General features: G+C 38.8%; 1 protein-coding gene across 15 annotated transcripts in view; it reads left to right on the forward strand.

Moving 5' to 3' along the window:
* The window catches only part of SNAP91 (synaptosome associated protein 91), a 69,670-nt gene that overhangs the window by 36,145 nt on the left and 15,487 nt on the right, over positions 1 to 18,038 (forward strand). For 4 of the 15 annotated variants that reach the window (XM_021389743.1, XM_021389742.1, XM_021389746.1 and 1 more), the window contains 10 exons: positions 1,383 to 1,492; positions 2,711 to 2,811; positions 6,799 to 6,813; positions 6,959 to 7,129; positions 12,269 to 12,376; positions 12,912 to 13,172; positions 13,368 to 13,445; positions 13,553 to 13,624; positions 14,088 to 14,171; positions 15,075 to 15,158. In XM_021389743.1, the coding sequence (XP_021245418.1) occupies positions 1,383 to 1,492; positions 2,711 to 2,811; positions 6,799 to 6,813; positions 6,959 to 7,129; positions 12,269 to 12,376; positions 12,912 to 13,172; positions 13,368 to 13,445; positions 13,553 to 13,624; positions 14,088 to 14,171; positions 15,075 to 15,158 (1,084 nt within the window). The remainder of the gene's footprint in view (positions 1 to 1,382; positions 1,493 to 2,710; positions 2,812 to 6,798; positions 6,814 to 6,958; positions 7,130 to 12,268; positions 12,377 to 12,911; positions 13,173 to 13,367; positions 13,446 to 13,552; positions 13,625 to 14,087; positions 14,172 to 15,074; positions 15,159 to 18,038) is intronic. The other 11 variants (XM_021389747.1, XM_021389749.1, XM_021389748.1 and 8 more) reach the window with 7 other exon arrangements.

The following is an 18,038-nucleotide window of genomic DNA, read 5'->3' on the forward strand; positions in this document are numbered from 1 at the left end:
ATCCCATGGGCCTCAGACCAGCAATCCAGCCTGTCTAGATCCCTCTGAAGGGCCTTCCTACCCCCAGGCCTGGTGTCATCTGCAGACTTACTGAGGGTGCACTCAATTCCCTCATCCAGGTCATCAGTAAAGCTACTAAACAGGACAGGCCCCAATACTGACCCCTGGGGAACACTGCTCATGACTGATTGCCAACTGGATTTAACTCCATTCACCACCAAATGATTCAGAAAGTGTTCTTACAACTTTAGGTAAACCTTCTCCATTTATTTGATGACTAATCTAGTCTCAAAGTTGGCATGCCTTAAGGAAATGTGATTCTTCAAGGGCACAGAAAAATTGCAGCATACTCTGTTGAGTGTCAGTCCTTGCAACACTTGAAATATCCTTAAGCTCCAGAACTGGAGGAGCAATTAAAGCAAAATCATAGGCTGAGCTTTGTATTGTATCTTCCTGAGAACTTAACAGTTAGCACTGGTAATGGTTCTTTTTTTAAAACTCTCTTTAGTCTGAAGGTTTGTGTATACACTTTGAACTTGGGTTCTAATCAGTTATCTTCTCCCACAATTTCTATCATTAGAATACTAAGGTGCTGTTGTGGACTAGCAGCTATTTGATTTCATGGGCAAAGTGAGGGATCTGACATATGCAGAAACAAACCCACAAATATACTTTGTCTACAGAATGGTCTTAAAACTTACAGGAAGGAATTTGCTAATGAGCAAACTGTTTCCTTGGAATTGCTGAGAATCCTTTGACACATAGGAACTGTTGTTTATCCTGGTTAGGATTTGAAAAGACAGGTATTGCACCTCCCGCTCACGGTTCTGAGTTGGCTGCTTAGACCCTACTGAATGCAGGGGACTAAAGCTGATGTGACGCTTCCTGCTGGAGTCTGCATGCACTCGGAACATCTACAGTAAGCATTTCCTCGTGAGTCAGGCATCACTGGATGGAGTCACCCTGGAGTTCCTTGACTCATCCATTGTTTTTGGGAGGTCTTTCTTTGCTCGCCTTGGTACAAGGGAAGATTTCCACTGTCTGAAGAGGGATGTCACAAGCATGCAGGCCTGCACACCTCTGTGTGGTTAGGAAGAGAGGCACAGGAAGGGCTGTTTTGTGCTGTTATAGGCGTTAGAATTATCCCATGACCATACATCATACTTGTGACCTCTAGCAAGGAAATCAAATGTTCAGGTTTTGTGAATTTCTAGCCCTCTGAAAATGTAGCCCAGTCTTCTCTAAATTCTCTCAAGGTGAGAACACTTCACAATGAGAAGACTTGCTGTTAAAATTGGACTTTATAAGTTTGTGAATCTGTGCCCCAGTTGTTTGTGGATAAATGCTGGCATACTGAACGCATGTTTAAAATATTTTTCCAGTCTTCTCCAGCCACAACTGTCACATCTCCCAATTCTACTCCAGCAAAAAGCATGGATACATCTCCTCCAGTTGATCTTTTTGCAACTGCATCTACAGCTGCTCCAGTCAGGTAAGTTGAGAAGCATATTTGAGTTATTGTGCTTGATGGTACAAGCCAAAGTCACACTTGTAATGGGAGACTAGCCTGCAAGATTTTGCTCACTTTACAGATAACATCCAACAGTATTGAATGTGGTACATAATTCTACCAATCTAGGTCACAAATGAGTTCAAACAGAGAAACAAAGAGCCCATCCATACAGGAATGCAAACTTTGTGTCTACTCTGATTTGCTGTCAGTGTAGTACTGATCTTGTACAATTCTCAACATAACAACATAAATTTATAATCAAATAGATTGAAGTAATATGCACATCCAAAATAGTCTCTGCTGACCTTCAGTACTGTTTCTAGAACTACTGAATTAAGATTCCTTTCTCTTGCTATTCAAATCAGTTAATGAAGCACAGAAAAATACAATGAATGTTGGGAGGTTGAAATAAAAAATAAATGTTTGATTCCAAAGAGGAATTTGAACAGTACTTTCAAGTTTGAACTAGGACAGACTACTGTTGTTTGTTGTAATAATTAGAAATGAAAGAACTTTAAACATGTAAAAGCTCTGAGCTTGAACCAAAACTATGAAGACAAGACTGACTTAATTGTCAAAAAACCACTTCACTGAAGAAGGAGCTTCTACAGCTTATTATTTAAATGTTCTAAATGAACAAAACCTTGTTTCCTCAACAAATATCCAGATGGCTTTAGGCATCAAAGTTTTACCATCTCCATTCTACCTAACATCTATTTATTGCCTGGAAATGCAGATTTCTGGCTTTCAGACGTGGCACAATGAATGGAGCTCTTCTTAGTTGCAGCAGATGTTTCCTCTGTTCTTAGGGAATACCCAGGTTTTTGAATCTGGGTTTGTTGGTTTGTTTTGTTGATGGTGATGGTGGCTTGTATTTTTTTTTTAAACTTTTTGGGGATTGTCACAGTTTAGTGATGTCTCATAAATTTATTAAAATGCCATTATCAAGTAATGTAAATTAGTTAAGATCCTATCCTAGGATGTAGTATGTTCTTTGGCACTTACTGCAGTTCCATTCATGGTCATTGCTATGGTTCCAAGGCCTGAAAAAATTCCCTCTCTTAGTAGTTCTGTCAGTCATCTGATCTAAGGATGGCCTTATCCAATCCCTACAGTCCAGCCATGACTTTTTTTTGGACTTGACTGAAGTAGAAAAATTACTCCAGTGCTTATTAATTCTCTTCCTTTCCTTGACAGCTCTTCCAAACCATCCAGTGATCTTCTGGATCTTCAGCCAGATTTTGCTGCTACTGGGCAAGCGGCTCCAGCAGCCCCTGCTGGAGCAACTTCTTGGGGAGGTAGAGAAAACCCGCTGTCAGCATCTCTTCTTGCTGTCTCCCTCTTCTTGCTTGGCTGGCTGAACTGAAACCTATCCCTTTTCATACTAGCACAGGATGTTCCCAGCTCACTTTCTGGGTTCTGCTGACCTGACAGGCGTGCAGAAGGCGTGCTTTGCAGCACAAGACTACTCCTTTTTCTAGGGATATGCATAATTGTATAAGCTGATTGTAAAGGCCTGAATGCAAAGCTGTGGATGGGGGGCAGGATTGTGCAACTACTTGAGCAGGAAGGGAATGGCTGAAGGTGAAGTGGTAGGGCAGACACTTTAAAATAGTTGAGGAAGTAAAACTACAACTGTTCATGTACTTCTTGCCAAGTTGTGTGAAGACACTAGCTCTTCTGCTCATGAAGCAAAATACACAGACCAGTGGGGAAAGGATCAAAAACACCTTTTAAAACAAAAAGTGCTTAGTGCATTCCAATGATGGTGAATTAGTTCTATTGTGATTGTTTTACCTCTGACATTCCTCAACATAGTGTGCTGAGAAACTTGCTTTTCTGTTTAGAACTGTAGTAAGAAAATAGAAGTAGAGGGCTAGCTGTCTTCAAATAGGAACCAGTTCTCAGGAATATGACCTCTGTGGTGCAGCACAGGCTGAACCAATCCTGTTCCGGACAGCCTTAGCAGTGATGATCTGAAGAGGACCACAATAAATGTAGGCAGTGCTCACTTCACTCCTATGAGGACAAGGAATTAGGCTAATAAATGATGATTTAAGTGACGTAGTTGTAAACTGTGGTGTAGTTGCAGTGATCCTCACTCATTAGCCTTCTTACAGCAGGAATGTTGCACTGTCTCACTGACTCCATTAAGAATGCTAACACTGGATACTACTGACTTCTGCATTACCTGTTTCTGATCTCATCTTCAGTTCATTAAAGATATTTGTCTCCCAACTGCCTCATCATGAAGGTATAACTATGTAGACCACGCTTTGCATATTTATATTAAATCTGGTTTGTTTTTTTTTTTTTTTTCAGAAGTGGCAGTTTTATTAACTGAAATGTAATTTCATACAGAAAATAAGACCAAAGAGTCATCTCTCCTAGGATGTCTGGACTAATTATTCCACATTTTTTAACAGCATCCTACTTATTTTCTCTGTAGTTATGCCCTAGCAGCTCGTAGTTACTTTTGTTGTCCTCTTCTATCATCTCCTGGTGCTGGAACACAAACTTTTCTGAGGTGTTCCAGAAGAGCTCAGGCCTCTTGGATAACTTTTTTTTCTTCTTCAAGCAATTGTCCATTTGTGCAGAATAAATGGCAGAATAAATGTTATGTGTGTCTTCCTTTGAATTACTGAAAACTTTTTAATGGTCAGTAATACATCCAGACCTCTTGCTCCATAACAGAAGAGGACAGCTAACTTTATTCCTTTGGCTAAGATTATCACCAGTCTTATCAAGTATACTTCAAGCTTGTCTTTCAGAATAGCATTTTCGTAACTTAGTAAGCCTCAAATTTGTCTGCTTTGCTGATGGCAGGAGTTCAGGTGTGGATGACCTGTTACCACACTGGAATTGTACTTTTTTTTCTAAAACCTTTCAAAATATAAGGCCACATCTGGAATACTGTATCCAGTTCTGGGCTCTTGTAGTCAAGGTAGACTTTTGATAAACTGAAGAGGGTTGGCAGGCAGTTAACTAGCAATCCAGGGATCCAGAGCAACTCGCAGAGTGAAGAGTTTGAGGGAGGTGGGCCTTTGAGATCTAGAAAAGAGGAGACTAAAGGGGGCTCTTAGCAGTGGCATGCAGCTGTTTGAAAGGGAACCTGCAAAGTGGAACCAAAATTTTCTTGGGAACAATAACTGGTAGTAATGAGGAGTAACAGAAACACATAGCCGTTTCGGAGGTTGATTACATTAGTAAAAAATTATTTCACATGGAGGATAGTGCAACACCGAGGCAGATCCTCTACACAAGAGCTAGAGGAATGTCTGTTCCTGGAGATTTTTAAATACCTAACCAGGGAAAGTCATTACTGCCTTGATCTGGTGTTGGCAGTAGGTCTGAGCAGGAAGCTGAACTAGATGACCTTAAGTTCCCTTCCACCTTGTGAGAATGTGTAATAGTGCCTTTCTGCAACCTGAGATGCTTCCTCATCTGCAAAACAGTTCCTGCACACAGCAAGTTAATGTAGGAACTTGTGAGAAAGAAGTAGTAAGGAGTGGAAGCTAGAAAAATTGCTGTAGTTCAGAATAGCTAGGAGGATGTAAATACCACATACTTTAAGAGGAAGCGTCAAATTGGTACCTTAAATGTCACGTAAACCTCAGGAATTCAGGTGGTCACTAACAAAAAAAATCTTTTTCTCAATCTTAGACTCAGATTCATATTTAGTGATGTATATACTGTACTGTTGTATACCCTGTGTATTTCTGAGTGCAACATGAGTTACCTAGCAAATGAACTGTAAATTGTGAAATCTACACTTCTGTGGTAACAGTAGAAGAGCAAGGGAGGGTAATAAATTGCCTGCAGCATATTGTGAGACAAGCATGTGGCAGGCAGGTTAGGCTGTAGTATTGCAAAAAATACAATAAGTCAAATTCTGTATCTTTGCAAGTTATAATTCAGATATAAAAACAAACTGACTTGAACTTCTACTCTGAATTACCTTGCAGTGTGTTTTAGAACATGGATTTGCTATTAGTATTCTTACTTTAACTATACAATAAAGCATTGCTTTTAATCCTTACCATATGAAGAGTAAATACAGATTGCTGTGCTGGATAATTGTAATTTCACTTTATTATGACCTATAACATAACTGGATAACAAACACACATCGACTAGTAAACTAATAAGAGGTAGAAGTTTGCCAACAGTTTTTTATTTCAGGTCTTGCTGTGAGGCATCCACCTGGTGTGCAGTAATGAGATACCAGAGTACTGCATTTTTAATATACTGCTACACTCTTTCAGAATGGTATTTTGACTTACCTTGGCTTGTGAAGTGAGTCTCAAGTAGAGCTCTCCTAAGGAACCAGTTACTAAAATACACACACATCATTTTTTTTATCCTTTTTAACAAGTGATGTAAAATGAAGATTAACTTATTAAGATTAACCTCTAATTACTCAAAGCATTTTACTTTCTACATTTTCACTTCGCCTGCTTTATCTGTAGTGAAACATCCACGTGCTGTGCTGGTTCTTCAGTGTGTTGTAGATAAATGAACCTATTACCCTGTTAAATGTACAATGAACCAAGGAGAAATACTAAACGACTGATTATTAAATAAGGCCAAGCTACTTATTTTTCTCAGATTTTTATACCTTACAGTTTTTTGATTGATGCTGTGTTTTGTGGTTTTGTGTACTAGGTTTTTTTTTTTTTTTAATATGTATTTAGGCAAAGCTTTATCAGCGTGCCTGTGTGCTCAGTCTGACTGGTATTAGTGGACATTAAATTGTAGAAAAGTCTATCACTAGAAATTCTCATTGGCTTCTGAAAAGTTGATTAAGGAACCAAAGTTGGGAGAGTCAGCCAGGAAGGGAGAACTTGTATGATGCTGAACTGAGCACTCTAACGAGCAGCTTCTTGTCCCTGCCTTGTGGTAGAATAAGGTAGGAGACCTTCCTGTCAGCTCCTGCAGGCTACTGCTAGGTCTTCTCTGTTGTAGGGTGAAAAAAACAGAACACCAACTGTACAAAACAGTGATACGTGATACCTGTATGTGAATAACTTGCTGATTAACTGTAAAGGAATTTATCAAATGGAATTTATGCAGCTATGCTGACATGAATAGAGATATTTAACAGAATGAGCTTTAGCATGTAACCGTAACTTCTTGAATGTTAGAAAATCAAGTGCTGAAACAACATTTAAACTACACATATCACCTAGAGAACAAATTTATCACTAGTGAACATCTTCAGTCTGGAAGTTCTACTAATTGGTCTGTTTCTTTATACTGCTGTCATTTTAATGGATGATTGCTAGACCTCTTGGGAGAGGGTGAGTAATACTTTTGATTTCTAAGTCGTCTGAATGTTAAGAGTCCTTATTAGGAGCTCTAACTTTTTGCAGTTGAGTGTTTGTGGTCTCTCTCCCTCTTCCCCTTACTTTTCCTGTTTGATCTTCGTTATGTGGTTGCATATAGATAATCTGGCTGCACTTTCCGGTGTTACCTCTGAGCCACAGATTTCAGATCCATTTGCTCCAGAGCCTAGTGCAACTACTGCTGCAACTACTGATACTACAACTACTTCAGCTGCTGCTGCTACAACTACAACTATTACTGCTACCACTGCTGAAGTGGATCTCTTTGGAGGTTAGTTTGGTTGCTCTAGTACTCTGTGCCAACTCAAAAGGTAGATGAACCAATACAAGTTCAGCTATTTGTAACAAGACCTCTAATTTAACTCTACCAGAAGTGCATGTGTGTTGGATACTAGATGGAACAGGAAATGTAAACTACCCTTTTGTTTGCTGTGCTATTAGCTATAGACTCCTTTGCATATATTCAATTAAATGAAAATGGAAAACTGCATACACTTAAGACTGAGGTATATTATGTTAAACAGCTAAGAACATTAATTTCCAGGCCCACATTGGGTTAAGCAGGCATTCTTTCCACATTATTCAGTAACTGAATAAGTTTCTGGAAAAATAATTATTGCACTGGAGAAGATGGACATGGCTGCTTTTTGCATCTATTACGTGTCATGCTTGAGCTATTGTTTCATTTTGACTTTTCCTGTAAATATTATACCGAGCCAGCTGAAATTACTTCATTTCAATATTCTTGAATTTATGTTTTATCTTGCATAGCATGACGGTAAATTGAAGTGGCAATGAACTTGTACTAAATGCCAGCGATAAAACTGATTTATAGGGAACATTTTTCTATAGTTTTGTTATGCTCTTTCAGTCTCTAATCATAGCTGCTAACCTTGAATAAGAATAACCCACACCCCTGACACAGTATGTTGTCAGCTTACTTGCCTGACGAAGCAGGAGGCTTCTCAACAACAAGTCAGAAACTGCTGTTTCTTTTCAACGTGGTACCAGCCCAGGTTTATGGAAAAACCTTCTGATTTACAAGCTACTAACATACCCAACCACTCCATTTTTCTAGTTGTCTCTTCCTGTGAAGCATTCTTCCTGTGGATCAGTGGATGTCAAGAATTAGTAATAACTTACTTGGTGTAAAAACTGTATTCCAGAACGTTAATGTATGTTCACTGTGTGGGTGTGTTTATCTATTGTTTCTAGTTCCAGGACTGATAGAGAGGTCTTGTACAAAAACAGTTTATAAAGGCTTTTCCTAAAGACTGGAAGTACCTAGAAAAAGGTTTTTTTTAAGACTGGCTTCAACAGACATCTTTAAGATAGCTCCAGTAAAATTGCTGACAGGCTCTGAGGAAGGAGTGAAGCTGGTTCTCTGCTTCTTAATCCCTCCTTTTAAAAGGATGGTAGAGAGTCTAGTGCTGCAGAATTAGGAAATTCAGAAGGCATTTAACCTGGGCAGCAGTTCAGGATGCCACTAGGAGGAATAATCTGACATTCATTACTCTTGGAAGGTTGTTGCAGAGGCCAAGGCCTGAACTCATAGTTGCATAGTGTGCAGTGCATACTTTTGGTGTGTTGGCTTTGGAAGGTAAGCCAGTCTTGGAAACAGCACTTTCAAATATTATTCTTAATTTAGAATAGATATATTACTTTTAAATAAATAAATAATTGAATAAAAAGCTATAGTTAAAAGGGTAAAAATCAGTGTAAACTTGTAATTAGAATTGGATTAGAATGCATATCAAGTGAATACTGATTCTTTCCTGAAACTCTATAGGAAGAAGCAAGGTTTTATTATGTACAATAGCATTAAATTTCTAGACTGGAAAAAGTCTAGTTCTCCAGGAAAGATTTCTAAATATGCTGAGCAATGAAGGCTCTGAGGTAGTGCCTTCAAGACACCTATAACCAGACTCCTTTAAAGTCCTGGAGTCCATATTGAGTTTCCATTTCTATACTTATGGGTTTTTTGTTGTTATTTTTTTTGTTTTTTTTCATACCTTAAGCCTCTTCTGCTGTAAGTGATGCCCAATGTTAACATACCTTGTTACCTGAAGACTGTACGGCACAAGTAACAACACATTCTGTGTAGATGCTTTTGCTGTCTTGGCATGATCATTCTTAATCTTGATAAACAGGTATTTGACCTCTGAGATTTTATAAAATGTAGAGAGATAAGGTCATATTAACTTTTTGTGTCCTGCCAGTTCTTAGCTGCTTTACAGTTACTTGTTGGTGAGCTGCAGTACGGGAAGGAACAAGAACAGTGATCTCAGCAGAAGGCCTGTAAGGAGTCTGCAAGAAGTGGCAGGGTAGGAAAAAGAACCAGAAAAAAAAGGCAGCAAAGAAGACAGAAGAAGCAAAAGAGAAGACTTTGCAGGAATAAAGGCTGTTTTCTTCTTGTGCGTTATCACTGGTGCATTAGTTGATAGGAGCTTGTGTGCTACCTGTGACTCTGACTGGACTTTTTCTTTAGGAAAAACAACAGTCCTGCATTATGTCTTCATCTAATGTATCCCTGGAAAGTAGGTGAGAAATGCAGAGTTGATCCACCATAGCTTTTTGAAGAATTCAGTATGAACGATGGGTGAGCTTAGTTAACTGGTCCCACTTAAAAATTCCCTGTCTAGAGGCTGAATTCAGGGTGCAACTGGAATCATTCCTGAGAGGGAGAAATCTAAAGGCAGAGGAAGAGAAATATCTTGAAATGCTCTGTATCTCAGTGACAGAATTCAGACACAGTGTTTTTGGAAACTATTGATGTGCTTTTAATTTAAGTTTATTCTGTTATGTAAACAATGGAGGTAGCAAATAACAGACACTGTGCAAATGCTGAGCATTCAGATGATGTGAAAGGGCAGGAGAACTATGGCTTTCCCTAGTGAATGTCTCTTTTACGCTGGAACATGCATTCGTAGTGTATACCAAACTAGTGTTTATTTTAAAAACATATATACAGGATTCTTTCCTAACACTGAGCCTAGTGAAATTTTTCATGTTAGCTCACATGAGGTTCTTCATGTCAAAAAATAATAGAGGAAAAAAATGAGTAAACAAAATATCGTCTTCACCTATACACTTAGTTCTATGATCTTTCCTGTAATTTTGACTTTCATACAGTTGTTTCAGATGTTGCACATTACATTAAATGAGTATCAGCAGTATCATCAGTGGGAAAAGCTTTTATCCTGTATTGATGCAATAGCATCAAATAAAAAGCTTGAATTTTTAAAACTACACAAATAACTTTTCAGTAACACTTATTTTGCTTTGGACAGTACATACTGAAGCACTATTTCAGTGTTTTGGAACTTAAGGGCACCCTTCTTTGCACATCATTTCAACAAGAGCTATTTGTACATATGCAGTATCTAATTTGTATCTATGACTCCCAGTTGATGTTCTGTGTAGTATGAAGTTGCAAAGGCTTCAGTAATATCTCTTGAAGTTACCAGGATGTCTGTAAAGTCATGTGAGGACCATGTATAACTTGATTGTAGAAGTCAAGCTATGTTTTCTTTAGAAGGAAAAGATGTACAAATGTGAGGAATTAAGTAAACATGGTAGCTGCTTTAAAGCAAGAAGATCTTTTCCAGTCCTTGATATAAACACGTAGGGCTACTATGCCAGTGTGGAGGAGCACAAGGGAAGATAAAAATCTATTTTTTTTACTAATAAAATATACAGTATACAGTGATGCCAGTTTTTAACAGAAGACATCTGTGCAGGTACAACAGAGCCTTTTGAAGGGCTACAAAAGACTTGAGAAGCATCAACTCTACAGCACGTTTCAGGAAGGAATTGTATTGTTGGTCTACAGGCTTGTGTGGTTAGAAATAGTTTTATCGAAAGAATGCAGGCTGATGTTCCAAGTGTAGGCTATCAGAGTAGAACAAACAGCAGCACACAGGACCATGCACAGTGTATTCTGAAGTAGTACTATTCAAAAGTCTTCGGTCCACTTCTGTCTTGAATTTCTTCTAAAGGGTATATGCCAGTGCTTGGTATGCATACAATATGGTGACTTTTGACTAATTGTTATTTTTACTTGGACAACTGCCATCCAGTTTTGTTACTGAACCTTGATATATGAAAAATAGAATTATATTTGAAATGGCTTATTAGCAGGCCTTTATTTGCTAACAGCTCATTTTAATTCTATTGCAAGAGTAACTGGCTTTCATCTTTTCTGTTCAAGTTTCAGTGCATGTTCTTTTGGGCTTTTTAGATTAACTGGCGTAAACTTGTTTTTAAAATGGTTGTTTTCATTTTAAAATTGATACTCAAGTTAAAGCATGTTAAGCTTTTTCCTGTGCTGATTTAACAGTGCAATTGCAGTATTCCTGAACAGATTTTTTACCTCACTAACTTTGTACTAGTAGATGAATGGCTTTTATGAGCATCTTAAACCATTTAATCTTAATTGCACCATCTTTTTTTTGTGAAGAAAATGCTTGCTTATAAGGATAGTCCGAATGGAACTACCCATTAGGACTACTCCGTGGAATTAAGAGCTAAAAATGGTGGTTTATGTCTAGAAATAATGCTGTAAAAGTTCAGAGCTTGAAGTTTAAGCATACTAATTAGCAAGTGGCAAATAAAAAAAAAGCAACAAATCAGGCAAAACTCAAGAACAAGTAATTCCAAAACCGCAAACCTCCTGTTTTCCATGGCTTGACTGGGCTTGTTGGTCTTAGAGATGATCCTCAAAGATGTGGAGACTAAGTATGGCTGGCCAGTAGTGAAGATGAACATTCTGGAACTGTTAGAATTAAGCTGAGTAAATATAACCTATGAATCAGTTTTTCCAGCTTCAGAAAGATCCTGTTGAAATACTGTTAAGAAAAAAGTAAGTTAATTTTTTCAGATGTTTCAGATGTTGTTTAGATGTTGACTAAAAAGCTAGAAATGGTAGTCACAGATCACTTCCAATACAATTGGATTGTTGTTCATAACAGTGCTGAAGTTTGCAGAGCACTATGCAAGTAAATTTGGGTAAAGGATAATCACACATATTGTGGGCTTTCAGCATGAAAATTCAGTATTAACACTGGTATTAACACTAACGTACTGCTGTACCTCCGCTCTCCATTAGTTAATTGTGGCTAGACCATGACCATGCTGCTCTGAACCCTTATACAATGAGAATAATGCCTTTTACACTTGCTGTACTTTGGGAAACTGAAGAAATTCCTTCTTCAAGCCCTGTCTAGAACTTGCTCATGTGGGGCTGGGGGAGACAAAGCATATATGCTGCATGACTTGTCTTGCTGTCAGAATAACAACATTCATGTTGTATAAGGGGGTCTACTTGTGCAATTTAACTTGTTTCTTTTATTATATTTTTCTTCTCTTTATCCTTTTTCCTTTTAATTTCTGTTTTAAATCTGCACCCAAGATGCCTTTGCAGCTTCTCCTGGGGAAGCCCCTGCAGCAACTGAAGGGGCAGCAGCACCAGCTACCCCAACCCCTGTAGCAGCAGCCCTTGATGCATGTTCAGGAAATGGTGGGTTTTATGTCATTAGATGGTCTCTTATTTTGCTGTTTTCGGTTTTGTTTTCTTTCGTTTAAACTACATGGCAGTGTGTTTTTCTGAAATTTTCTTAGTGCCTGCGATTGGTCAAAACAAACCTTAGAAAGAAGAGCATGCTTAACAGACTGGCCTGTTTCTGAGTCCCAGTACTATTTTCCTTGTTCAGTAGTGCTGATCAATGATTCTGGTAGTGCTGACTTTTGTGAGAAGTAGCCTGTTAAAATGGATATTCTTTCATCATCTTTCTGTCTTTTTTTGGCCTTGTCAAACAGCCTTTGAAAGTTCTGCTCTTTAGTAACTGGACTACTCAGCCTTTCAGACAGTCTTTATTTTGGAAAAACATAAGTAGCATGTCTGGATAAGTAGGCTAGATGTAGAACAACCTCATCTATGTGTGTGTGAGTGTATTTGCAGTATATGCATAGCCTGTAGTTGCTTTGTTCTTGACTTCCTCCCTCACTGATCCTAAGTAAGCATACACGTATATTTCCCCTCTCCTTTTTACAAGACCCCTTTGCCCCATCCGAAGGTAGTGCAGAGGCTGCTCCTGAGCTGGACCTCTTTGCTATGAAGCCAACAGAGACTGCTGTTCCTGTAGTTACCCCTACAACTAGTGCAGCCACTCCAGCTCCTGCAACAACTCCTTCTCCAGCTGCTGCTGTTGCTGCTGCCACTACTGCTACTACAGCTACTGCCACTACCACCACTACTGCCACCACTTCTGCTACCGCCACCACCTCCGCTCCTCCTGCTCTAGATATCTTTGGTGGTAATTTTGTTTTTAACTCTTTGGTGGATTGATCTGTCAGGAGTACTGAACTAAAAATTGTTGCATGCATGCTGTGTGCTAGGCTTTCAAACCAGAGAGCCTATTAACTCCAAAGATGATGTGCAAAACTTGAAAGTTCGCTTTCAGTCCTGCGTTTCAAAATGAGTTAAAGACGTGTTGTGTTCTTGGTCTTAGATTTATTTGAGTCTGTCCCTGAGGTACCTGCAGCACCTAAACCAGATGCTACTCCTAGCATAGATCTCTTTGGTACAGGTAAAGAGAGAAATCTTCAAATACTCTGCTGCTTTGATGCCTTGTAATGGTGTAAACTGAATGAATGATGCTCAACTTCTCCTTGCTTTTTCTTTCATTTTTGGAAGATGCTTTTTCGTCTCCACCACATGGAGCTTCTCCTGTGCCTGAGAGTTCTCTCACTGGTGATCTCTTATCTGGTAAGTGCTTGTTTTCACAGGCCATCCTGTATACTTATGGTTTTGATCTTTTGGATTTTTTTCCTTAAGAGTGAAAACCAAAACTTATTGCCAATTTATATCTTTAAGCTGAAATACTAAGTTGTAGTTATGTTGACACTTTGGTCACAAGATTAGCAGTTGCTGAAGATGTGGATCATGAAGTGGCTAACACTGAAGTTATGTAAGTGATGTGGTTGTTAAGAGAGTGTATTCTCCTATAAGCATAAGAAAGTTATTAATAAATGTTTTTTTCTTTTAGAGTACTCCAGTGTTCAGTTGCTGTGTGAGAAATGTAACACTTTCTGTTTGCAGTTCTGCAGACTGTTGCCCAGCTTTACGTACCCCATGATTCTACCTAATGGAGCCTATGTTGCTTTGAAATATTTAGCTATCATTGTTGCCTTGCTGATACTAAATATTATTTATCCTATGCTTACTGCAGTGGATGCATTTGCAGCCCCCTCTCCTCTACCCACTGCCTCTCCAGCAAAGGTGGATTCTTCAGGTGTGATTGACCTATTTGGTGGTGGGTATTTTTCTTTCCTCACCACTTCAGAGCTGAATCACTTCATTTCAATTAACTTGGCGCTTTGCCAAAGCTGCAGTTTTCCCCTTCTTTCAGCTTTTCCGTGTCATTACAGCTAAGAATAAAATGTCCAGTTCTTCATATTGCACAAAAATGAACTGCAAATGAGCTGTCATGGTTGCCATTCTGTTGTCCTTACATTTGTCATTCTGTCTTCAGTCAGTGCATGTATGACTCTTCTCCTCAGAGGTCAAATGAAAGTGTGTCATGTTCTTCCTTTTTTTTTTTTCCTCTTTGCAACTCTCCATTTTCACATTAGTTCCTCTTGGTTCCATTTCTCAAAGCAAAGCAGCTGAATTTTTGAGGGTGACTCGCCTCAAACCAGAGAGCTGAATTACAGGATCTTTGTTAGATTTGACAAATTGGAAATTAGGATGAGCACAACCAGCTCTAGAAGTGTTGTAGAAGAGATGATTGTTACTTAGAAGTAGTGAAATACACATCTAAAAAGACTTGATGTGAGTCAGTAAATTATGTCTGGAATTACTCCAAACTCTGAATAAAATGGCTTAACCCTCTAGCCTAGAATGCTGCTGTTTCTATGAGTTTTCTGATAAGTGACCCAAATATAAGGATTTGCAAGCCTCACTGACCTAATATTCTTATCTTCTTCAGTGCTATTCTTTCTTATAGAAAAATCTTTGAAATGCTGGTTTGTTGCATCTCCTTTCTTGCATCTGAGCTTTGCATCCATTGTACTGCTCTGCAATAAAGATGGCTAAGCACTTTCATTTTCTTCTTCTGATGAATGAAATTGTTATTCTGTTGTCATCTCTTGTTTAAGATAAGTAATGCATTGATGCATTTAATACTGAACTCTTTGCTTTCTGGAATTCCCTTCAGATGCTTTTGGAAGTAGTGCTCCTGAACCTCAGCCCGCAACCCAGGCCACTTCTAGTTCCTCAGCTTCTGCAGATTTACTGGCTGGTAATAAAGAACTTTTAAAAGAGCTTATTGTCATGCAAAATTGAATGGATGGTCTTTGTGAAATTTTGTGATGTGTTACATGGGTGTATATGGATGTTTGCAGTGGGATAAAATAGTTTTTAGTATGATTTCTTGGTACTTTAGACTTCTTAAATTAAAACTACTTTGATTTGTAATGGAGGTGTTATACCAAAGTATTGGTTAACTTCCTAGACTGCCTTCATCCCTCCTACACAAGTCTCATTCTTCTGTACTATTCAGTGAAGAGAGGTGTTCCCATAAGGTTTCTTTGGCAGATTGTGCTGATACTTGAGTTAAACAACATTGAATCATAATAGAATCATAGACTCATATAAAGGCTTGGGTTGGAAGGGACCTTAGTGATTGTCTTGTTCCAGCTCCTACTGCTGTGGGCAGGGTTGCCACCTACTAGACTGGAGGCTGTGCTTTTTATTCCTCACTTGTAATTCATCTTTTTTTCTCGGTTGATTTAGTGAAGGCAACTTACACACTTAAATGTTAGAAAATTGAATCAATGATTTCACAACAGTCTTGTATTTAGCCAGTGTGAGTGGACTGATGAGAGAGATCCTTCTTGAGTGCAAGAAACGTATAATGCAAGTGAGATATCTCAATGTTTTTGGTAGTACCTGCTCTGTGTGTGGGCATCTCCTAGTTGGGCTTCACTAAAATAGAAGTGTTCTAGAGAATAACATGCATGTCTGTTCTGAATCTGTTCCAGTTCTGGCAAGCTGACTACTTAGTGGCACATAAAGCATGAGGGCATGCTATGTGCAAGCCGTTTCCAGATTTTAGGTTGGAAGACCTCCTTTTGTTTTAATACTGTTATTCTTTGTATTGGTTAAACAGCCTGTGGATAGCTTTTAAACTGTAGATGAGACTTTATCAAGTAGATTCTGGTAATTTTATGAGGAAAAAAGTCTACAAAAAGAAAAGCTGCTGCCCTTTGCAGTTATGTGCATTATCTGGGGACTGGGTGCAAAGATGTTGTCAGGAAAAAGCTAATTCTGTTTATGCAAACATTAGAACAAAAAATACTTTCTGTCTTTATCTGTAACTAAACTGAAATTACTGTAAGTTATGCTCCAGATGGCTTAAACTTCTGCAGTGTACTTTCTAAATCTGATGAGTCACATTAAATCAATACCTAAATTATAAAATGGTTGTCAGAAGTCTGAATACTCAAGCAGACCTGAAGTTGTTTGAGTGAATAGAATTTTTTACTTATATGCATCCAAAATGACACCAAGTTAGAGGTGAATCTCAATTTGGCATATACAGAGGGTCTGTAAACATCACAGCATATTGCTAGACATTTGTTCACCCTAGATAATGGCAGATGTATAGCCTGCAGTGCAATCCAGTTTTAAATTTAAGATTGTCTAGATTTTGCTGAAGGCTTGTCCTTCATGGTTTATGATTAGTTGTAATGAGTGTTTATATGCAGTGTTAAAAGTACACTTGCCATACATCATTGTCTTAAGTGTTCTGTTGTCAGGTAAGCGTCCAGACTCTTTGCTCTCTTGGAAAAGGTGGTAGAATTTTTTTTCATACTCTTCTAAGCCTCTCAGCTGACAAGAATAGAATTATGCCAGTACATGCAGTAGTCTAGCCTTTTCTCCTTCTAGATCTTTCTGTTCATTTAAATGCATGCATGTGTATACCAGTGTCTTGTATGTTCTTACAAGAAATCTTACTGAGTGCACTAGTAAAAAAACAAAATCAGGCAGTTGGAGATGTCCAGGCAATATATCTCAGCTGCTGCTGTTTCTGCGGTCTTACTCTGGGTCTTGTACAAGCAGAGATGACTAGGAATTGTATCTGTTAAAGCATATTTGTGGCTTCTCTGCCCAGTGTTTGTGCACATGACTAGAAGCTACGAAACTAAGACAACTTACCATGCAAACTTCACCTGAAGCTGGGGAGAACTCAGTTCTGTAGCTGGAGAAACAGGCATTTTATGGAAATTCGCAAAAGCCTACAGAACTTTCTAAACAGAATTTTATAAACTGTGTTATGCCATGTGCTGCTGCCAAGCTCCTTCTTACTGAGGAGGTAGAATGGGTCTAACTGAGCACAGGATCTTTAGGCAGTTCTGATGCTGTAGGGATTGTTGGAGTCAGATGCCTTTGTCCATCCACCATGTGCCTTATTACCCTGCTTCTGCTCTGATTCTTCAATGATAAGTATGTTTTTGGCATGTACTTGAATGCCTAAACCTTGGCCTTGAGACTGACGTTGAACTAGGGGAAGTTTGTATGTAAGAATCAGAGGACAGGCCAGCACTGGTGATTTTTTAGTAGGCACCTGCTATAGACTATCTGATGGAGATGAAGCAGTAGAAAAAGCCTCCCTTTGGCAGCTAGAGGAAGCTTCACTGTCACAGGCCTTGGCACTTGTGAGCAGCTTTAACCACCATAATACGTGCTGGAAGGGCAGTATGGCTGGGCACAGTTGATCCAGGGGACTTCTGAAATGTATTAAAAGTAATCTCTTGAAGTGGGTGACCAAGTCATACCAGTGTAAGATAATTCAGTGGAGGGCCATCAAGATGGTGACCAGTGCACATGACATATGAGGAGAAGACAAGAGCTAGGCATTATAGCTGTCTAAATCTACCTCCTTGGAGGGGTACAGAAGTCAGCCATGTTCCTCATGGAGGTGCACAGCAAGAGGAAAAAGACAATGTGGAAATTCCAGAAACTTTTTTTTATTAATTTATTACCACAAGAATGGTCAGATATTAGAATTATCTGCCCACAGAGATGGTGGAATCTCTCCTCATGAAAGTGCTCAAAACAACTGTCTGAGCTACCTAATTTGATGAGACCTGCTTTTAGCAGGAGCTTGGACTGGATG

The sequence above is a fragment of the Numida meleagris genome, chromosome 3 (genome assembly GCF_002078875.1).
Source record: "Numida meleagris isolate 19003 breed g44 Domestic line chromosome 3, NumMel1.0, whole genome shotgun sequence".
Lineage (NCBI taxonomy): Eukaryota > Metazoa > Chordata > Aves > Galliformes > Numididae > Numida > Numida meleagris.